Source organism: Elgaria multicarinata, chromosome 8 (genome assembly GCF_023053635.1).
Source record: "Elgaria multicarinata webbii isolate HBS135686 ecotype San Diego chromosome 8, rElgMul1.1.pri, whole genome shotgun sequence".
Taxonomy (NCBI): domain Eukaryota; kingdom Metazoa; phylum Chordata; class Lepidosauria; order Squamata; family Anguidae; genus Elgaria; species Elgaria multicarinata.
Window position 1 is genome coordinate 92,876,805 of NC_086178.1, and position 22,692 is coordinate 92,899,496.

Here is a 22,692-nt window from a genome sequence, read left to right on the forward strand (position 1 = left end):
CATCTCTCGTAATTTATTATTAATACCCAGATTCTCTGGTGTCTAATACTTATGACCATAGATTTGCAAAACATCAAGAGTCAATTCTGCAAATCTGAATCTCTCCCAGTGGCAAACACCAATGTCACTATTGAATCATTGTGCTGTTCCAAAATACTTTTCTCCTCCCTAAAATGTACTTCTGAAGTTGCTTTCCCATTTTGGAAATAAGAATAAATGAAAAAGTGCAAGTTTAAAGTTTTAAAAAAGCATGATGCCCTTTTTTTATAAAAACAAATAAGATGAAATATTCTCAGCAATTACAGATCGTTCTGGGGTAAAACAGTAAAGCACCAAGTGAGTTTTCTTTGAAATTACTTTCTCCAACATGGAATGTAGACACAACGCAAAGTTTCTAACTATCAGTGGGAAAAGAAAGGGAAGCAAACAATCCACATTTTTTTTCCAATTTGTTTTGTGTGTTGAATTGTTTGCTACTCTAAAATGAGATTAATCTTTAAAGAGGTCTAAACTAAAATAACTTGAGACATTAAAATGTAGAGAGCTGGCAACGTAATCTCTTGGGGATGATACAAAATGGTGGAGGGGGGGTCTAAAGCATGGTATAATTGCAGATCAAACTCTCCCAAACAATTTCCCCTGTTTTCCATAACAAAAGCCCTCCACCCATCACAAAACTTCAAAGCTACTCACATACTCCGTCCTCACAATATTTTAAAAATAAAACCCACTTCTAATTCTCATTCCTACTCATATTCATGTTGAAAAATAAAATTTCATTTGGCTTCTGTTGCTACTTTGCATCTAGCTTTGCCATCTCTTGCACGTAGATGCCAATACTCTCGCTGTCAAAAAGCAGGAAGTAAATGTTCTTCAAGGAAGAAGGGCTGGAGTCATCGAAATGGGAAGAAATGGCTTTGAGAGTCACCTGGGCTGCAGTCTGTTTCGGGAAGCAATTTCTAGACGGGAAAAGAGAGCAAGGTTAAAGTTTGAAAATAAAGTGTTAGCTTAAAAAGTTCTGAGCTAAACTTTGGTGCCATTCAGAAGTCACCTTAAACCATGGCTTTAACCTTGGTGAATAAGGCTTTTTGCCTTATTCACAGTGGTTAAAGCCATGGTTTAAAGTGTCTTCTGAACAGGGCCACTGTATTTGATTATGCTTAGGCCACACATATTTTGTAACTGAAATGTCAATATGCTTTGCCAAAGCATTCGACAACCCCACATTGGGCCACGGTTTATTGAACCAGATGCTTTTGTTGCAGCACAGATAAGAGATTCTCTCCTGTAGCAAATTGAGGGCAAGGGCCATTGGCCCAGGAATAGGGACATCTGAAGGAAGGAGAACATACTTTGTCTGAGAAGCAAGGAAAGACTGGTACGAGACAAGGGTTCTTAGGGAGAGAGGGCAGTTGAATAATCCAGTGTATCAAAGCAGATATGAGGTGTGGGTGAATTGGTAACAGCAGTCCTGAAACATTAGAATTTGAGCTGACTAAGAGGCATGGAAACAAAGCGATGGCTCAAAGTCCATGCTAGGGCAGCTGGCTGGTACTGCTTTGGAAATGCACACTGACAGTCAAAGCAATGAGGCAAAGCTAGGAACATAGGAATCTGCCTTATACAGAGTCAGACCATTTGTCCGTCTAAGCCCAGTATTGTCAACACCGATTGAGGATTCGATCCAGGATCTGCCTGCCATTCACAAAATGGTTCTGCTCATGGTAGGTGTCTCTGCCTGATTTTGGAGAATGCTCCCCTACACCAAAGCTCAACACATGCAGCAGGGTTCCTTAGCCCTCTGTGTAGCATTTTCAGGGGTCTTGGGGTGCTATAGGGAGGGGAATTCTGTTTCTATTAGCCCAGTTGCAAGCACTTAAATCTGGATACAACCCAGGAAATTCAGCAGGTGATGCCATCAGAAAAGTTTCACCTGCTAAATTTCTCTATAACATACAGTTGTTAGAGGCACAAGAGTCCTATCAGAAAAAACAACAACCACGACGGTAACCCACAAGTAAATGTGTCCGAAAATGAATTTACTTACTACCCCTTTATGCATAAGATGTTGATACATTCATAATTTAAGTGTGAAGCTTGTCATGAATTACTTAAACAGCAGCATTTAACTGAGAACACACATACCTGCCACTGGGGAAAGGTGGGAAAGCCACAGACTTCAGCTTCTTGTCTTCTGCAGCAGTTAAACAGTTCTTTATAGTCTCCTCCAGTTGCTCTTCACACTTATCTGAGCCCCACTGTGGGATGTGACAGTGAATGACAAACTTTGCTGCCAGGCCAGTGGACTGGCTGAGAGCAGCTGAAGCAGGAAAAAAAATGGAAAAGAACAAAAGTTAGATTCTTGTTTTAAGCGAGGGCTTGCCATTTTTGCCTACCTTTGCTGCCCCCTCCCCCAAAAAGTGTCACCTGCCACTGCCCCCAGCAAGTTCCCAATGGATTTTCCCTAAGAAAGAACCAGTGGGGCAATAAGTGAGTTGGCTTGGATGTCTTTGCTTGAAGACACTAAGGGAGCCTTTAAAAGCAGTGGTGCAATTTCCATCCTATACCAGTCTTCCCTGCCCTGGATCAGAAAAGGGCAGTGTTTGCTGGTTTGGCCCAACCCCCGCCTATTCTCCCAACTTTGGAGTTACAAAGAGGGCAGGCACAGCCAAGATGATTCCCCATCCACTTAAAACTTTGAAGTAAAGCTAGTTGCTTGTCACTTTTGCCAAAAGGTGGCCCTGTACTCGCCATGATGAGTAGATTAGTTTAAGCCTGGTCTCCATATTTCCAAACCCAAAGAACTTTAGTTATAATCCTAATACAGCATTTACTTCTGTTGCACTGCAGTTACCTATCAGATAGAATATCACAGACATACAAATAACATCTCCAGTCCTATGCATGCCTACTTAGAAGTCAAACTGGGTTCAGTGAGACTTATCCCCAGGTAAGTATATGAGATTGCACATCTTATATTGGCATATAATGATAACAGTATTCCTTTAAGGTTATTTATGTATTTTATTTTATCTAAAGAACTTCTATTTCTACAATGTTTTCCTTCTTTGCCTATAATTTGATTAAACAATTTGATTAATGACAACACTCTTGTCAAAAGCGATCAACGAAGAGGAATTTCTATTTTTACATGCTATATCTCATTTATTCTTATGAGCCGAAAGGCTTGGAACCATAATTCCCTTTTGTTTTCATAATAAGACCATTTATAGAAAGACAATTACTTTTTCAGATTTGAAAAATGAAATTATTTAAAAAGGAATGGGCCTGTTCAGTCCACACGCCAAGTCATGGTTAGGCTGCTAACCCCTCTGCAGCAAATGGTTAGTGAGCATGTTTAAACTGTGGTTATGCAGCTACCATGGTTAAGAATGGTTCACACAATATGCTAAACCATGATACACACAACACGTTAAGCCATAATGGCCGTGTTCAGACAACATGCTAAACCATGGTGGTTAAGCACTTTGAGCTAAACATTATGGATTAGCGTGTTGTGTGAACCATTCCTAACCACGGTGGCTACATGTTTAAACACACTCACTAACCACTTGCTGCAAAAGGGTTGGTGGCATAACCATGGCTTAGTGTGTTGTCTGAACAGACCCAATAGTTTAGCTCAAAATGCTTAACCACTGTGGCGTAGCATGATGTCTATGTCATCAGGGAACACTGAATATAGATATTTTCCCAACTAGTCCTACAGTTTGAGTACAATGCCATATACATTTACCTGTGAGTAAGTCCCATGAAACTTAGTGGGCCTTATTTCTAAGTAGATCTGTATAGGATTGTACTGTTAATTTCCTAAGAAAGATACAACCTCTATGAATGAGATCAAACATTTCATTGTTTCTCACTTTTATAAAAAAATATTGGTGGAAATTTTTAAAAGCTACAATCCTATACATACACCTGGCAGCAATCATAACTGAATTCAATGGGATTTATTTCTGAGTAGTCATGTATAGGATTACACTGTTAATCAATAGAGCCTGATTTGTTAGATAAATCAAGTTTTGATCTATAGCAGTGTTTAAAACAAAAGATAACCCCTGCTTTGTCAGGCAGTGATAGCCACAGCAAAGAGAGCCTTAGAACCACTATTCCCTTTAGGTATTTTTAATCTTTATAATTCCAGTATAGAACATCAATTCAAGGACAAAGAATGGCAGGAGAGAAAGCTGAATATTTGAGAGGAGGACATATTGAGTGATGAATAATAATATTGTAATAAAAAAAGATGTTACCTTCTGTGACTTCCAGAGGTCCTTGTGATTTACGGAGTTCCTTTACTGTTTCTAAGAATTCTTTCCCTCCAGCCTTTTCCAGTGCTTTGCCTAAAAAAACCCATAAAAGCAAGGTCTGTCTTTATTATAATGTTGGATGGAGCTTTCACATAAAAGTACAGATGTCGGTTTGTACAGATGCAAATACAACTAGTTTTGAGCCTGGTCAGAGATTCCTTTACCACTGACAGAACAAAAGCACATTTTTATTCCCTGTGCCTCAAAATTTCCATTTAAAAGAAGACTATCTGAACTAATGTCTTAAAACACTGGTATTAGCCTAAGTCTAATGTGAGTGCACCTTGCTTTAGGATACTACATCAAAAGGCTTTAATAGCACTGCATTAACTTAGGCCTTAGCTAGACCTAAGGTTTATCCCGGAATCGTCCCGGGGTTGTCCCTGCCTGCTCCCAGGATCCCCTGTGTGTCATTTACATGAACAGGGATGATCCCCGGGACGATCCCGGGATAAACCTTAGGTCTAGCTAAGGCCATTGATTAGTTTTCTTAAAATTACATGGGCATCTGAAATATGAGAAAAAGTTAAAAAAGAAAGAAAATAATTGCTAATAATAAAGATGGAAAACGCTGTCCAAGGAAGGACTTTTATGCATGTTTATTCAGAAGGCCAACTGGTTTCAATGAGACTTTCTCCCTAGTAAGAGTGAATAGGATTACAGCCTTGACCTAAAACTGAACAAATCACCAAATCTACACAATTCTTATGTGACGAACCAGTCCTATGTTTACTACCATTACAAAACTCTTAGTTATCTGTAACATGTACAGCTTTCCAGAACAATTCAAAACCAGTTTTGATTTCTGATCTAAGACTTAAAAGTCTACTGGATTTGAACAGTGCTCTTGGGAAAGAGTTACTATTCAGATGTTCAAATATCTCCACCTACTTAAAAAAAAAAAGTCTTAGACTTACCTACTTCCTCCTTGAGGTCTATTTCACCAGTAGTTGGATGCACAATGCCTTCTACTTTCATAGAACCAATATGGCTGATGTCACTCTGTGTCAGAGACAGCTGCAATATGCCAATGCAGCAGGAGGAAAAATGTGTAAGAATATAAGGAGGGCCTGGCTGGATCAGACTAAGGGACCCTACGGTCCAGAATCCTGTTCCTAACAGAGGCCAGCCAGATGTCCCCAGAAAGCCTATTAACAGGGCATGAAGTCAACAGCCCTTCCTCTTCTGCATGTCCCTAGCATCTGGTATCCAGAGATAGACTGCTTTGAAAATGGTGATTCTGTTTAGCTGTCATGGTTAAAGCCTTTGAACTTGGCTAACTCTTTTGTTAGCTGAAGAGGAGGATAAAGATCTCTCAAATGAAATTTAGGATTATAGGAGAGGGAGAAAAATTTCCCTCCATACCATTCATAATTTTATAAAACTCTTAATCATCCCACCCATCCTCTTTTCCAAACGAAAAAGCATCAAACACTTTAATCTTTCCTTTCAGGGAAGGTGACCTATCCTCCAATAATTTCACTCTTTTCCACACCCTTTCCAGTGTCATGACATGTGAGATGTGGCAACCAGAACTATACAAAATAACCCACTATAGATTTATATAAAGGCATTCTAATATTAAGAACTGTATTTTCAGTCTCTTTCCTAACAATTCCCAACATGGAATTTGACTTCTTTTTTTTACTTCTGATGTTTGGTGCTTTCAATGAACTGTCAATCATGACCCCCAAATCACTTTCCTGTAAAGTCACAGCCAGATCCCATTAAAATATATACAAAGTTAAATATGTTTGCCCCGTTGCTCATTCTTGCTCACTAACATTGTGGAATTATCTTCATTCCAAACTAATAAAGTAGAGTGCAAGAAGATCTTCCTTTTTTTAGCTTTCAAGTTGCTATCGGGTTGCTAGAATCTCACATTCAAACTCAGAGTACCAGGAGCTCACTTTTCAAATAGAGCCTTTAAATACATGATGAGTACATGCTCCTTTTTCTCCTCAGGAATGCTGTCTCGTTTATTCTACGAAGTGGTAGCAGAATTAACTCTTTATAGCGGGCCAGACAACATCCAAAAAGTGCTACTATACACCAAAATGAACACAAGGATCTGTGCTACCAAACAATTGATAGCTGTGGAATTCTATCTTTGATGGGTAAAGTACTATAAGGGCTCAAATAACAACTCCCCAGAAATTATGGCAAAATCATGAGTTTGGACTGCTGTATCATTTTAACTAACACAGCTATTTCATATTTAGAAACCAACATGTTTCCTATAATTTGATAATGGAATGTTCAAATCAGATAGTTCCTTACAAAGTTATTAACAATTCAGGCCTCACCTACACCAAGCAGTATATTGCACTATGAAAGCTGTATATAAAAGGCAGGAGTCACACCAAGCAAGATAAAGTGGTATATGGTATGTGTCAATGGGGCCAAACAGTCGTCAGTGCACTTCAATACCGCTATAAAGCAGTAGTGTGGCTCCTGCCTCTTATATACCGCTTTCATACCACTTTCATAGTGGAATATCCTGCTTGGTGTAGATGAGGCCTCAAATACATTTCAAATTGGATAGTTATTTTCAAATAGGAGTCATGACCATACCCCTTAAAGCAGGGACAAGATGAAAAGTATTTGCTACACATTTCATATAGATACAAATGGACAAACGGGAGTATGGGTTGTGTACAATCATGTTCAACAATGTGAAGGTACAAGGTTTATACAATAAGTCAGCATGTAGTTATTGCTTGCATAAAGGGCATAAGAAAACAGGAATGGAACAGCTGACAGCCACACTCAGCACTCTTCAAATAATTTTTGAAATTTGCATCATATTGTGTTACATTTCATTTTACACCCACATGCCAATAGTTCCAGTCAGGCAGTGGACACAGGAGTAACCTTGTCTAGGCCACTGATAAAATATCAGACTCCCCCTTCCAGGCTAAGTGGACGGCTAAGAACGCCTCTAAGCATTTGATCTGCTTGTAGCCAGATCTTTGACTCATGATGAGCACGTGCAACTTTGCCATCAACCACAACTTTTGATGCAAGCAGCATGTGCAGCTCCCTCATGCCCTTGGCAAACAGATGTAGTTTGGCATGACAAATGGTTTGGTAGGACAGCTGCTTGATTTCATTTTGGTGTATAGCATCTCCAAAATGGTTCATTACTTTCAGAGCTGTGACAGATTCCCCAAAGGTAGCGTAATCCATGCTGTGCAGTGATATATAACCTTGAAAATGACCTTCAAGGTCATTTTTGAGGCTGGCATACATCCACACCTTCTTTGTCATCCTATTCTGGGATGGGTGCCTGCTTTTGACATGCCAACTCCTATTATGAGGAACCTGCTGTCTTCTAAAAGCCTATTTGTGTAATCAATAATCTATTAATCTGCCCCTGATCCCACTACTCATGTGCACAGTAATGGCTGGGGCTGTGTCTCCATAGACTGGCACTGGAAATAGCACTGATCTACCACTCAGGTGAAGGAGGAGGAAATGGGGTGGGTGGGGGAAACGAGATCTATTTCCCTACTGCCTCTTGAATGCAGAATATTAGAGCTATTGCCAATTTTCTGGTATACTTGTGCAGCCCCAACATCTGGAAAAGGAATTATGCAGCTATGGAAACATGTACAGAAGCTTGCTTCTGTACTCCTATGCCCCTAGCAAGATAAAGACTTGATTTTTATACATACTGTATACATATATCTATGGTTACACTTAAGATTCCATTGAAATAAATGGAACCTAAGGGCACATAGCTTTCTCTAAAATTCACCCATTGTTTCCAGCTTGCACAGGCAATATCTAATATTCTTGGATTTCAGCTCTACTAGCTTTGCATCTTCCTACAATGAAGTAGCAGCAAAATATTCAGAGATTATAAAATTTAATCTATGCTAATGCAGTCCCAGAACCTACACCTTATTTCATGAAGCACTTTTGTCACAGAGAACCTTTGTTCTTTTATAGACAAGAAAAATAGGCACCTGCGAAAGGGTTGAACCCAGTGGTTTTGGGAACAGAAGGCAGTGCAACAGTTCTTTCTTTTCCTCTCCTCCCCCTGCAGGCCACTATATGCCCTGAAACCCTTCTTCAAAGGGTCAGCCTGCCCCCTGCCTCCTGAACAGTAGAGTCTGTGTTGTTTGAGACTGCATTGGGGGGGGGGGGCATTACCTGAAATTGGTTGGAGGAATCTTGCACTGTTTGTACAACTATTGGATACAACCCTAAGCAGCTAAATTGGTTGCTAACAGGTTTACTGTCTAACAGTTGTAATAATACGTTGCTGGGGATGTGAGGAAGGGATGGAGGAGGCAATGAGGCTTATTACTTTTGCATCACATTTGAATAGTGTTCAAGTAATAAGAGATCAGGAGCACATCAATCATATTAATCAGGTTAGGAACGCATGGGGTAGAACATAGATTCACAGAACATGTAGCTTCTAAAGTTGATGACCTACAGAGAAGCCATTTCCTGAACAAATTAATTCTCGTAAGAAATAACTTCTATTTGCTAACATAAAAATATTTGAGTCTTGATGGAATCCTGACTAAAATACTTGGAAGGAGAGATCTGAGTTGAGCACCTTTTGCAGGATAGTACGGGCAATTTTTGAACCCCTTTCTGTTCTGACTCGGTACCTTCTGCCCTGGAACAAGGCTCTTAGAAGAGAGTATGGTGAACCCATCTCCAGGTCCATCATCGGATGCTGAATTTGATGCTCCTTCCTTTTCATTCTCCTTCTGTTTGTTCTATTGGGAAAGAATAGGAGCAGTCAGAAAAGAAAAGCTATTAGTAGTCTTTCAGTAGTCTTATATATTTTATAAGACTTTTAAAATGTACACACAAATAATGCATTACCATTGTACAGGTCTGGATGATCATATTTTCTAGAAGTTTTCTGTAAACATCCCAAGAGTACATTCAAGGCCAGTTCACATGTTTATTTTTAAGGTGGGAAGATTCTCATGCAGTGAGTTCACATCACCTAATTTTCATGTTAGGAAGCTGCTGTGTGAAAAATAGTCTTTGTGTAAAAAATGGAATTACCAATTCAGAGGGGAAAAACATCTTCACAGCTAGTATTTCCTCTGATATGTTTAACTTTTTAGTTTTCCACTTGAGGGATTTTTTTCACATAAAGGTCTTACTGTGTAAAAACAAGATAGCGAAATCAGTGTGTAAGGATTTGACCACACTGTAAGCAAATATGTAACTTGGCCAATTGAGGACACTGAATGCTAGTATTAAACACAAACACATTTCATCTTAAGTTTGGTTTACTTTATTCTTTTACTTTTCATTAAATTTGCAATCTTTGCCTTTTTTTAGATGTCTTTTGTTTGGAGTAGTGATTAATTATTGTAGGAATGCAAGTAGAGGATTCTTGTGGTCAGTGGAGAGAGTTCTAATGTCTTAGATATATTTGATATGTATGAAAATAAAATTCACTGTAGTTCTGAAATTAACTGGCAGAGCTGATATACATCTAATGACAAAGCATTTTAAATGTAAGAAAAGTGAGTCAGTACATTATGGTTATGACATATGTGGGCATTTAGAGAAAAAAATCTATAGAAGGTATGAATGTTTGTCCCTATGTGTGTTTATCTATTTTTGTAAAAAAAGAATTGCCCATATTTATTCTGGTTTATCTTGTAATATTGGTCCTGCAGGAGAAAATAGCTCTGCAAAACGCATCAGGCATTCACATCAAATAAAACATTTCTTTCTCCAGCACCAGAAACATGTTCTCCTTGTTCTTCTTTCTTACTTTAATCAATGCCACCCAGATTAGATAGATGAACTAGGAATTTATTTGTTTCAACTCAACAAAATATAGCTTTGGTGCTGTAATGTAATTATAACAAAGCATCACTGGAATTTGAAAAAGAAAGCATTTATCAACTGTATTTTTTTTTAAAGAATAGGCAGGCCACTATCATTACGTGCAGTGCAATCTTATAATAAATATATATGCCTACACAAACTCCATTGAATTTAATTGGACTTAATCTCATGTAAGAGTGTTTAGGATTGGAGTAGACAATTTAGTCTTTCACTACATCCTTTCCTCCCTCCCCACTAATTCCCACCCTTCATCTATCAATCATTTTCCGCACATGGAGAATTATGCTTTCATTGATGTGTGCACATTTTTGCAAACAGTATATGGAGTGAATCATTTATTTGCTCCTATGATGAAAATGGTGATTTGGGGCTGCTATTTCTGCTCTGAAAACATGAAAATAGCTACAGATTTTACATCTTTATAATGAGGGAATGGGTACATGAAGTCTAAGATATGTCTGCCCAGCTTTCAGGATCAACTCTGTTGTTAATATATCCCAGTGCTTGACCATTCTGGAAACAAATACATGTGGTCATTTCTGTCCTGTACTGAAACAGATCATGAACAATAGTATTTTACCAGTGTCTGTTTGCAACTCTGATATAAGTGTACTGAGTTGACAATACCCATATGTGACTATCTGGTATATTTTTACCCATTGTAATCATTTTCATCATGGAAATGACTGGTATGTTTCCTGTCTTTGGGTATACGTTGAAAGTGGAGACAAAAACTCAGATCTTTACATCTATGTTAAAATCTAAAAAGGCTAAGACTGTGATCCTAAGTGTAACTACTTGGAAATAAGCTCTGTTGAAGCCGGTGATTTGCATCCAAAGGCTCCCTTCCTCTGATGGAGACAGGGAACCTTTGGATGCAACCCAATGAGACTAATTTCCATATGAATGTGGGTTTGATGGGGTTTTTTATAATTGAAGTGTAAGACCCTGCCCACTTTTCCAAACAGGCTCCCCAGACTTTAATAGGGAAAATTTGCATTAGATGTAAGGTTTTTTTTCCTGGCTCATAAATTTTAATATTATACAGCAGAAGAATTCTTGAAAAGTTTGAGTTGTCCTCCTCTGAATCAACTTGCAAAGGAACACATCTCTTGCAAGGTCAGGTCTGCTCTTGAAGTGCCTATCTTTGGGCTATTACTAATGGACAACTTTATCCAGGAACCTTCAGTAAATAAATGAATATTTGACAACATCAGAGATGAACCTGACCATAAAGAAAGCATTCTCAGGAGAGAGTGAGATCAAACCTAAGAGGGACAGCCTATTTTCCTTAATACGTAGAGCCACTTGGTTCAGGTTCTGCTTACCTTTTTGGGTGTCCGGGCTTTGGCAGCCTTTGCTTTCTTTCCAGTTTTCTTGGTCCCCAAAGATTTCCTCCCTCTCTTCTCTGGAGAAGGTGAAAGGATAGTATCAGATTTACTTTTGGTGCCTCGTTTTTTGGCAAGAAGCTCTGGATGAATTCTGGGCAGAACACCTCCACTTGCAATGGTCACTCCTTTTAGCAACTGCAGAAAAGAGGCAATGTACAGAAACAGAACATATCTGAATACAAATTCTCCTGAGTTTGACTAGATGTGCTTGTTGCCTTTATAAACAATTCACTGTACAAAATGTTGTAACCTGATATATGCTGCCAAAAGCTCCTTGAAGGAAGGATGAACTAAGAATGTAGTTAAATAAGTAAAATAAAAACAAATACAGTGTTTTGTCCTTATATTGTAACTCTCAGAAAAATAATTTTAAAGTTCTTCAAAGTAATTTTAAAAAACAAACAATAGACTGTGAATTAGGCTTTTTCAGAGCAGAGCACAGATATATTAACAAGCAATTATATTCACAGTAACACCTGCCCCATCTAATACAGAACGAAACCACATTTTATGAATCAAATTACTTATTCTGAAGCCCTATGCACTTGTACCAGTGTACTTGCCATACACTATAGCAGGGATAGGGAATGTGTGGCCCTCGATTTGTTATTTATGTCCAACCTTCCCCCCCCCCACAAGGAACCAAAGACAGCATACATAGTCCCCCTCCTCTCCATTTTCTCCTAACAACAACAACAACACTGTGAGGTAGGTTGGGCTGAGAGTCCGTGACTGGCACAAAGTCACCCAGTAAGCTTCCATGGCCAAGTGGGGACTAGAACCCAGATCTCCTATCTCCCAGTCCAAACCTCTAGCCGCAACACCACACTGTGTTCACCTACAACTTCTATGATGCCTTAGCATTGGCTTTGCTGGCAAGGGCTGATGGGAGTTGTAACACAACAACATCTGGAGGGAAACACATTTGCTAGCACTGCACTACAGGGCAAATTAAAAAAATGCAAATAAACAGATATGCACTATTTTTTATTCATAGCAATGATCACTGATCCCATTTTACAGCTCAGGAATACTGAGGCACAGCAATAAGTGACCAGAGCCCAAGATCAATTAGTGTATTTATAGCCAGAATTCTTAAACAGAAGTAGCAGCAGTAGTATTTCCCATTCTGATTCAAGCCCCAGCACCTCTTTTTAGTAGTTAAGCATTGACACCACATCCATTGCCAGCAAACTGTTACCAGAGACATGAATGTCTGTAGGATTTCCCCCCTCCCCCCCGGTGGTGACAAGTATATACTAGTGTCAGAGAACAACCCTAGCATTTCTGGTAGGCTGGTGCCAGAGTGGGGGATTAAGCTACGGAAAGAAGAAGATAATCCAATAAAAACATCTTCTGGAAATCATCCGGGAAAGCATACCTGATTCAGCTCTTCATCATTGGCAACTGCCAGAAGGATGTGTCGTGGAGCAATTCTTCCCTTTTTGTTGTCCCTTGCAGCATTACCAGCTAATTCCAATATTTCTGCTACAAATACATTGGGATACACCTCAGTTACAAGAAATGCTATATATTTTTAGTACATGATTTCCTTTATGAGTTTTCCAACACGTCCCCCAAATTGATCAGAAATCTCATAATGCTATTCAGGCTATTAACAAAGATATTCCTGTCATATACTTTAGCTGGATGTTTAAGTTCAATTAGTTTAAATAGGGTGACCATATGAAAAGGAGGACAGGGCTCCTGTATCTTTAACAGTTGTATTGAAAAGGGGATTTTAGCAGGCGTCATTTGTAGGCATGCAGCACCTGGTGAAATTTCCTCTTTATCACAACAGTTCAAGCTGCAGGTGCCCTGCCCTCTTAAATCTGGTCACTCTAGTATAGCTCCTGCACCTTTAACTGTTGTGATGAAGAGGGAATTTCACCAGGTTCTCCATATATACACATGACACCTGCTGAAATTCCCTTTTCTATGCAACTGTTCAGGAGCCCTGTCCTCCTTTTCATATGGTCACCCTAGTTTAAAGGAACTATGTTAAAATGGTGATGTCCCTTTTCTTGAATAGATGTCTACCTTGTTTATTTATATTCATTTTGTTTTTCAAATTTATATTTCACTGTCCTGGCCCATTAAGGGCCCTCAATGCAGCTTACAATAAAATTCATTAAAAACGAAGTACAAACATAGAAACTGCCAGAGAGCCTAGGCTATGGGGCAGTATACAAATGTAAATCATCATCATCATCATCCCTAATTTAAAAAGTCAATAGTAAAATGTTATAGCAGCAATAAACAGTAGCAAACAGAAGAGATAAAAACAAGCAGACCAGGCAGTTACCCCAAACACCTTCTGAAAGCAAGCTTTCTAAAAACTATAAGCAAATGGACCTTGCAGGACGTCTTAATTTTTTTAAAAAAGAACCATGCTCAGAGCTAGTGCTAGCAGCAAAAGGGCCCTGCTTCTCATACTTGGAAGCAGCAGCCAGGCACCTCTCCACCGTGCCTGGGTCCAGCTCCAGCTGAGAGCCCCCTCCCTCCTGCTACCAACTGTCTCTGGAGAGGCCACCAGTGAGGGAGGAAGCAGCAGCCAGGCACCTCTCCACCGTGCCTGGGTCCAGCTCCAACTGAGAGCCCCCTCCCTCCTGCTGTCAACTGTAACTGCTGAACTTTGCAACTAAGATTGTAGTGCCTGAATTTGCTTTCCTTTCCCCCCTCCTCCCTCCCAATCCCCTTTCCTTTTGTGTCATGTCTTTTAGATTGTAAGCCTGTGGGCAGGGACTGTCAAGAAATACTTTTGTAAGCCGCCGTGAGAGCCTTTTTTGGCTGAATGGCAGCATAAAAATCCTTAAATAAATAAATAAATACTTGCCAGTCTTACTTTCAAAGATTGAGCATTCAGTGCAAGACCACATCTGCTCTGCTGACTTAAGCCTCACACAAAGGTAAAGATATAACTGGTTACAAGTTAAAATATGGGAATATATACTGCCGATTTTTTTTTTTTATTAATTTGGTTGCAGTCTATAGAAGGGACAGAGAATCCATTCTCTCCTGCTGCAGTCTGCTGCGTTTCTATGCTGGGCATGGAGGAAGAGGTTTATTTCCCCTTGGAGCCCACTTCTATGCTGGATGCAGAGGAGGGACGGAGCCACTCATTTGCTTACATGGAATTGTACACACTTGTCTTCATGCAATTCCTTGTCACCTATGGCTACGCAGGCTAGTGCTTCAAAACAAGGCTGGACTATGGAAAACAGAAGCACTGCTGACCACTGCAGTGTAGGCACAGATCAAAGTGAATTCCTCCCTCCCAATCCCCTTTCCTTTTGTGTCATGTCTTTTAGATTGTGAGCCTGTGGGCAGGGACTGTCAAGAAGTACTTTTGTAAGCCGCCGTGAGAGCCTTTTTTGGCTGAATGGCGGCATAAAAATCCATAAATAAATAAATAAATAAATTGGTTTGAGCTGGAAACAGGAGAGTAAAGAAATGCTACACATTTGGAAAAACCAAACTAGGAAAATATGTCAAGTTCTTAACCATCAATATTTCTTCCAGCCTTGTATTCAGCTGGAGAAATTTCCCATACTTCCAGCTGCCATCCATCAAATGATTAATCGCTGACAACCTGACATTGATATGGATGCAAAGCTATGTTTAAAAACAAGGAGAAATTTGGTTTAGAAGTAGATGTACAATTTACAGATTTTGGCAGTATTTTTCCCCACAAAATAATTAAAAGTGGAAAGTCATAATGTGGCTGATTTGAACTTTTTGTAAATTTGCTGGACATAAGCAACTTTGATCGAAAATAAAACTATATTACTTCCCCTTTTTAGGAGATACTTTGAGGCATATTAATTTATTCCTGAAATTTAGTATTAGCATTAATATGAGACTAATAATAGTGAAAGTTCATGTAAGTAAAATAGGCTTTTCAGTGACTTGCATACACTGTAGATTTTAAGCCAAAACAGATAGTTTATCCACATGTACATGTCCCAAAGAAAAGATAGATTGATTGTGTAAGTGGGATCTATTGTATAAGCATTTAGTGTATCCCTTGGTTTTTATTAAAGATTACATGCACTGCAGCGAGAGCACTAAGGCTCCATGCCTATGAATTGACATGTGAATAATTTACACATTTGGCCCAGGTGTGAACCAGCTCTATATATTTTCATTTCCTGTCATGATCCAAAAAGTTTGGGTCTTCCTTTGGGTGAAAAGGATAGAGGTGTTTTCAGTTAAAGCCCATCAACACCTTTGCCTGTATTTATTTAAGAGTTTATATCATGCCTTTCCATTATGTAGCACCCAAGGCAACTTACAAAAAAGAAAAGCCTTCCAAGATATAGCATACTGGATAGGATCTCCACTATTTGCACTGCTTTGCTAAAAACGTGAATTCAACAACATCCAGATTATTTTAGTGTACTGTTTACCAGGTTTTCAGAAGTGCTATGCAAGCATTTGGCCTTGTTGCTTCATCATTTTAATTAAAAGATGTTCTTACCTGCTAGGTATTCTATGACCGCTGCCATGTATACTGGAGCTCCTACTCCTATTCGAAACTTGTATGTTCCTTTCTTCAAGTACCGCATCATTCTCCCCACTGGGAAAATAACACCTGCTCTGCTGGAGCGTGACATCTTGGTCATTTTTTTCTTTCCTCCTCTGGCCGACATGTTGCCACGCTGTGTTTTTCAGTCTTCCAGCAGCAGATGATCTTTATTTGCTTACCCTAATAGAAAACCTACAGAGGGTGAAGACAGGGATTGATGTTGGGTGTAAAATATAACAAACAGAACTTAGGAATCAACTGGACAACAATGTGAATAATACATTTGAAAGACCTGGTTCCTATATCATGGCCAAGGAATGCGCAGGAGAGCTTATGTATTTCTAAAAATACGCTTTCAATTAACACCCTGGAATGCCCCATTTCTGGGTTGTTTCATGGCGTGCTAACCTGGAATCTCTGATTTGCTTAAGGGTTAAACAACCCAGAGTTAACCCAACAACAAACCATGGGTTAATTCTGGATTGTTTATCCTGTTCCTCGGTTCATTGAAAGCAGAAGCAGACAGGAATCAGCACACTCACTTGGTCATGCTCACGAACACACAGGGCTCATCTACACCAAGCAGGATATTCCACTATGAAAGTGGTATATAAAAGACAGGAGCCACACTACTGGTATATAGCACTATTTAACAGCATTTTAACAGCATTTAACGACATTAAGTTTGTTTTTTAATGGACCCCAGAATTGTTGTTTTTAAATGGATACTGTAGTTTTTATACTGTTTTTATGTTTTTTAAATTTTTGTATACTTTTAATGTTTACTATTTTTAATTGTTGTAAACCGCCCAGAGAGCTTCGGCTGTGGGGCGGTATATAAATGTAATAAATAAATAAATAAATAAATATTGTAGTGCACTGACAACTGTGGGGGCCCATGACACATACCATATAGCGCTTTCATACCATTTTCATAGTGTTATATCCTGCTCGGTGCAGATGTGTCATGGGCCCCAATAGTTGTCAGTATACTTCAATACAGCTATAAAGCTGTAGTGGGGCTCCTGCCTTTTATATTCTGCTTTCATACCACTTTCATAGTGGAATATCCTGCTTGGTGTAGATGAGCCCATAGTTAACAAATCATGGGTTTGATCATACAAACTGGCACCAATTTCAACAGCTAGTTTCCCTTGTAATCATTCCCTCTATTTCTGATGTTCAGGTGGGAGTGTCCACACTTATGTAGCCAAAACAACATGCTGGTAGACTCAAAGGGGAGGTATCAGCAGGCTTAAATCAAAGGTTTGCAGAAGTACAAAAAAAAAAAAAAAATCTCCAGGAAACCCACAAACAGACAAATGATGATCAGGCATGCTCAGTGGCCAGAAAGCTGACCATCTTTTGAGAGTGAAATGGAAAAACGTGTGTGTGAGAGAGAATGGAATGGAGTATCCTAGAGTAAGGCATGGCTGACTGGAAGAGTAAACAGGAGCAATTCATTCTACAATATTTTGTTGCAGGTCCTAATTGTATGATTCAATTTCTGTTCTTACAATCAATCGTAATCGTTGAATAGAATTTCATAGTTTTATAGGAAGTCTAAATATAAAATAGAGCAAAAGTTCTACATTCTTAAAAATGGTATAGAAATGAAAATATTAGCAGTTACAGCAAGTATGGCTAAAACTGCACCTGCTAAAAATATTTCTGTTATACAACTACTAAAAATACATAAGCTCTATCCTCCTTTGCATCTGATCAGCTTATATTTTCAGTTTATATTTTAGATCCATATAACATTTTATTTTTATTTTTTACTGATCCTGCTCTTGAGCCTTTAACAGTAGGCTGACACACAGAAATTCAGCAGGTGGAGCTTTTCCTGGCAAGGAAATATGTGGAACTCAGGGTTATAATCTAGCTAGTGGAATGTACCTGACTGACATACATTTGATGAAACAGCCGAAGTGCTAATAATCTAGTCTTCTTATCATTATTACGTATACAGCACCATCTCTGTGCATGGGCACTTTACAAAATATAAGAGGACAGGTTCCTGCCCCAAAGGGCTTACAAATTCACAAGGGAGACAACAGAGATATGTAGCCATGGGTAAGCAGAGGAAGCATTTGTGATTATTTCAATTACATTTATTTAGGTTTAGTTACAGTTAGGGTATCATAGCACAGTTATTGTGTTCTGTTGTGTCATTTTTGTGTAATTGGATAGATGAAAATAGTGGCCACTTTTACATAAAAAGGCTCTTCCTTTAAGATGAATTAACAAACTGAAATGCAGACAAGTGCAGCATTCCCGGAACAGACAGGCAGTGATGGAGAAAACTGCACCTATTGCATTTATTCTTGTCACACTTGCAGCTATTTGAGGTACAGAAGAACAGTTAGGGAAAAAGAGATTACAACCCTAGGGTTGTGCTATTGTCTGTGAATACTGTCTTGTTGCTAGAGTTGTATATTTGAACCTGTGAGGAAATCTGCACGTCTACTTGCATTTATGAGACTGGGTGACCTAATTCATGTTATCTGGGCGGTATAAGAACCATTCAAAAGTGCCCTCCACGTTCAGGGAACATGATGAAGATCATGTGCCACTGCCCCCACCCCCATAGTAATGTGCTTGCTGGCTCTTTACATCTGGCCTCCCTGCATTTAGTGGAGGGTCTGAATAGGGAACTGAGGTGTCCCATACAGCTGTATGGGTATAGGCTCCCTGTTCAGGCTTCCTGTTGAACGTGCAATGGTAGTCAGTATGACCAGCAGGAATATTGGTATTGCAGGTGAGACCATTGGCCATAGCCCCATTTCCTTCATGTTTCTTTCATGAACAGGGCATGGAGAGGTGGTACTTGGGCTGTACCACTTCTGAGGAGGGTGATTTAACATTATTGAATGTTCCCCCATACAAAAAAAGTATTTTTCTCATAGTAGACTAGAAATGTTCTAGAAAAGCTTCTAGCCTAGTTTTATCTCTGCCTAGCTGCAACTTTTGTATGTGCAGGGAATCATCCTCCATCTAGCCATAAGTCTTCACGTGCAGTTGGAAGTGGCACAGCTCAAGCTTGGCTTTACCACTTTAGTGGAAACCAGACCTAACTAGCAAAGGTCAGGAATGCAAGAAGGAATCACATGGGCTGTCCAGACTATGTGCTTACTTTATTATCTCCATTAGGTCCACTGGGATTTGATGCAGGAACGAATCTATACTTCATTTCTTTAAAACATTTATATCCCTAACAACAGGCAGGCCTACAAACTGGCTAACAAGAGAAAAAGGAGCAAACAATAAATAGCAGTGGTGACAGATAAAGGCGGTGGGTGGGACGATGCAAATTGTAAAAAAAAGGTGCATGATCATTTAATCGCTGATTGATTCAATGCAAACACTATAAAGAGGCATCAGAAACCGTGACACTGAGGAACGAAGTGCGCAGTTCGTCCCACACGGGACTGCGCATGCTTTGTGACTCTTTCCTCTTCCCTCCATAACATTCTCGCTGGAAAGAGGTGGTATTTCTAGCCCACATACAGGGAAACCTATCCCTTTAAAGGGGCCGGCCTTTAATTCAAGCAGGAATTCTTCATTTTTCAAATTCAAACCGCCAAAGCATTAAACTTATTTGCGTAACGGGCGAGATCTTGAAGCAAGAACACAGGCACCTAAGGGGGGGGGGAAGAGTGGGAAAAGACCCGCCCCCCGTTTTTCCGGAGGGGGGGCACGCGCCGAACGGTTGAAAAGCGCGCGCCGGCAGCTTTAAAAAAGGGGGTGGCTTGGGCGGCGGTTGGCTAGGTATGAAGGAAAGCAGATGCTGCTGCGCAAGCAAGTGACGCGCGCGGGGAATTGTGGGGGAGAACACCGTTCCTTTCCCGCGCAATTCCCATTCTCTTCTCTTTCGTCCTGTCTGAGGGAGAAAAGTGTCCCCCTGCCGGCTCCCGTGGCACGTTCTCCCTAGTCTCGCTCCACATCTAGTCCAAGAGCAGGGAGAGGGGAGTGGTTGAGGTAGTGCCGTTAACCGGTTCTAGCTGAGGCGCCCCGGAAAGGGAAGAGCCGGGGAAGTGACCTTTTCTCACCTCACTCCCCCTTGGGAGAGGTACACGGTGGGGAGGGATCACACCCCCGAGAGAGAAAGAAACGGTGAGGCGAGGAGCGCTTCCTTCAGCGGCATCTTTTTGACCTCTGCGGTGCTATGGAGGGGACCTCTGTCTCTCTTGCGACCCCCCACCGCGACCCTCCATGCTATTCTCAGCCGGTTGCGATTCCCGTCTCTCTGTGAGGCGCCGCCGCCACATCCCACTCCCACCTCAGCGGCCTCCTGTCTTTTTAAGGACTCTTTCTACCGCTTTTTCTTAACACTAATCACCACCCCCGTGCAAACCCAGCCCCCGTTTCTACGGAGCATGGCGCGCCTCTCCCCAAAACGTTGCGTGCAGCGGAACGGAGCGGCGGTTGAAGCTCGATTAGGGGGCCGCTCCCTCACTGCGGTCCGCCTCCGTCCCTTTTGGAGGGGGGGCGGTAACGGCGAAAGGCCTCCTCCACCAACACCCAACCCGCACCAGCCGGTTGTCTGTGTGGGGTGCATTAAACAAACCGCCTCCCCCCTCCCGGTCACCTGCCCGTCTGTTGCCGCCTCAGCTTCAGTGCCGCAGTGCCTGTGTCGCGCTCCCTCCTTCCCTTTCGTCGCTTGTATTGTATGGTTTCAATGGCGGCAGCTCTGGAGGCCGGTGGTAGGAAGCGGGGGGGGGGGGTGTTCCTTCTCCACATACCACCTCTAGGAGGAGTCACGGCAGCGCGGTCCTCCGAGCGCCCCCGCCGCCAGCCCTGGCGTAGACAAGCTCTCCTTGCAGAACCTTTCTCTGGGCAGGACCGAGAAGGAAGGCCAGGTTGCAGAAAACAGGCAAAGATGCTAGCAGCGAAAGAGCAGGCTTTATCTTGTCCTTCGTTTGAAATTGCTGCTGGGTAGCTTGCAACCATCACAAAATACCCACCGATACTTGTTCCTACCTCGTTTTAGAATTCTACCACATTCTGTTCCTGAATGCTTCGGGCATTCTTTAGTTGTTGCTTCACAGCAATTACTTTTTAAAAAGGTAGTAAGAATTAACTAAAAGAAAGCTCTACCACTGAATGCCTGGCCGAATTTTTAAAAAAGGGGGGCGGAGCTTTTATGCAATATTATGTAGGGTATTTTGGATCCACTGCCAGCAGGTTACAACATTCTCTTCACACACTGCTTCTGTATTAGGAGATGCCACCACATTGAATTCAAGAATGCATCATTTGCATTCATCTATTGCCAGAAGCCCTTCTCCATCACGGATATCCTAGAAAATCACATCCTTTATGTTAATCCAGAATCAATACTTCACGGGCTATGTGTTTACAGCTACCAATGGAGATTAGAATAACTGCTTCACCCATAATTATATAGTGAAAGGGTACCACTGTTCAACCACACTACTGAATATAACAGGGCAGCTAAGTGTTAAGGGGTAAAATATCTTCATTTCAGTCTGATACCGTGAAATGAAGCAAATTCTACTTTGTTCCACGAGGCTTTCAGTAAAATATATACACAAGATTCAATGATTAGAACAGTTCCACATTAGCATATAAAATATTTGGAAGATAAAAGTAATGAAATAACATTTCACCAACTAATAACGTCATCAGAAAATCTTTGTAAATTTTGCTGTTGCAAATGTAGCTACATTTCTCCCAACAAAAACATAATTGTGAGATAGAGGATTGTGTCTTTTGACTACACCTGAGCTGGTAGTGGTGGTCAGTCAGCCCAGATCACATATTGTCTTGCCTAACATTTAACTTTGAAAGAGTGCCTGATAGCACTCAATCAAATATAGCATGTGCCATTGGTTGTAAATAGATAAATAAGTAATGACCACTAAATCATTCTACATTTTTATAACCTAGATTTTGAAGTTTGGCAGCTCTTGATGTTTTTACAATAAATTAGCAGTTCCCCACTTTCCATGCTAATGATCTTTAATAAATTACTTTTAGTGAAAGTGAAGCTTCCCTAACCTGAGGTCTGAGCAATGGTCTAAAGGTTTTTGTAGGCACTCTTAACTGCTAATTTAATAAATCTGACCTGATTCAGAACAGCTCACTTTTACCACAGTTTTGGATACATGTTGATCTTGGCTTAGTTGATCTAATTTTGTAGTTAAATATTATAAACATATATATTATAGAAAGAGTGGAGAATGTGTGTTGGTCCTTCAGATGTTTTTGGACTTATCAGCCCCAGCCAGTATGGGCAATGGTCAAGAGCTGTAGTTACTCTGCTCCCACCATCTCATCGACAAAGTAGAGAACAGGAAATACAGGTATGCCCAACATTTATAAAGTAAAACTGTATGAAGAATGTTATATATGTTATATGCCAGTTAAGACCAATATGTTAAGCATTCCATTAATTCTTTAGTTATGTATATTGAAACAGCGCAGTAAGGGGTTACTTAGAGTTCCATCACACCAGCGATTTATTGCACTCTTCCCATGCCTGGAATGTGTTTTTGTAGCACAGTACTCACATGACATCATCCCTGTCCTGTGCTCATCTCGCTTCTTCCCCTCCCATTTCCATCTTATTTTGGAGCAGGGG

General features: G+C 40.4%; 1 protein-coding gene across 2 annotated transcripts; it reads right to left on the minus strand.

Moving 5' to 3' along the window:
- Positions 1 to 231: 231 nt before the first annotated feature.
- On the minus strand, positions 232 to 20,805 carry LOC134403009 (core histone macro-H2A.2). Of its 2 annotated transcripts, none has more exons than XM_063133021.1 (9): positions 20,681 to 20,805; positions 16,038 to 16,277; positions 12,939 to 13,045; positions 11,495 to 11,692; positions 8,957 to 9,067; positions 5,246 to 5,345; positions 4,272 to 4,361; positions 2,146 to 2,320; positions 232 to 959 (listed from the first exon to the last, which is right to left on the minus strand). In XM_063133021.1, the coding sequence occupies exons 2-9, from the start codon at positions 16,207 to 16,209 to the stop codon at positions 794 to 796; spliced, it is 1,119 nt and encodes a 372-aa protein (XP_062989091.1). In that variant the 5' UTR covers positions 16,210 to 16,277; positions 20,681 to 20,805; the 3' UTR covers positions 232 to 793. The 2 variants fall into 2 exon arrangements, with proteins under 2 accessions (XP_062989091.1, XP_062989090.1); XM_063133020.1 differs by having other exon boundaries at positions 20,677 to 20,805.
- Between the last annotated feature and the right edge of the window lie 1,887 nt (positions 20,806 to 22,692).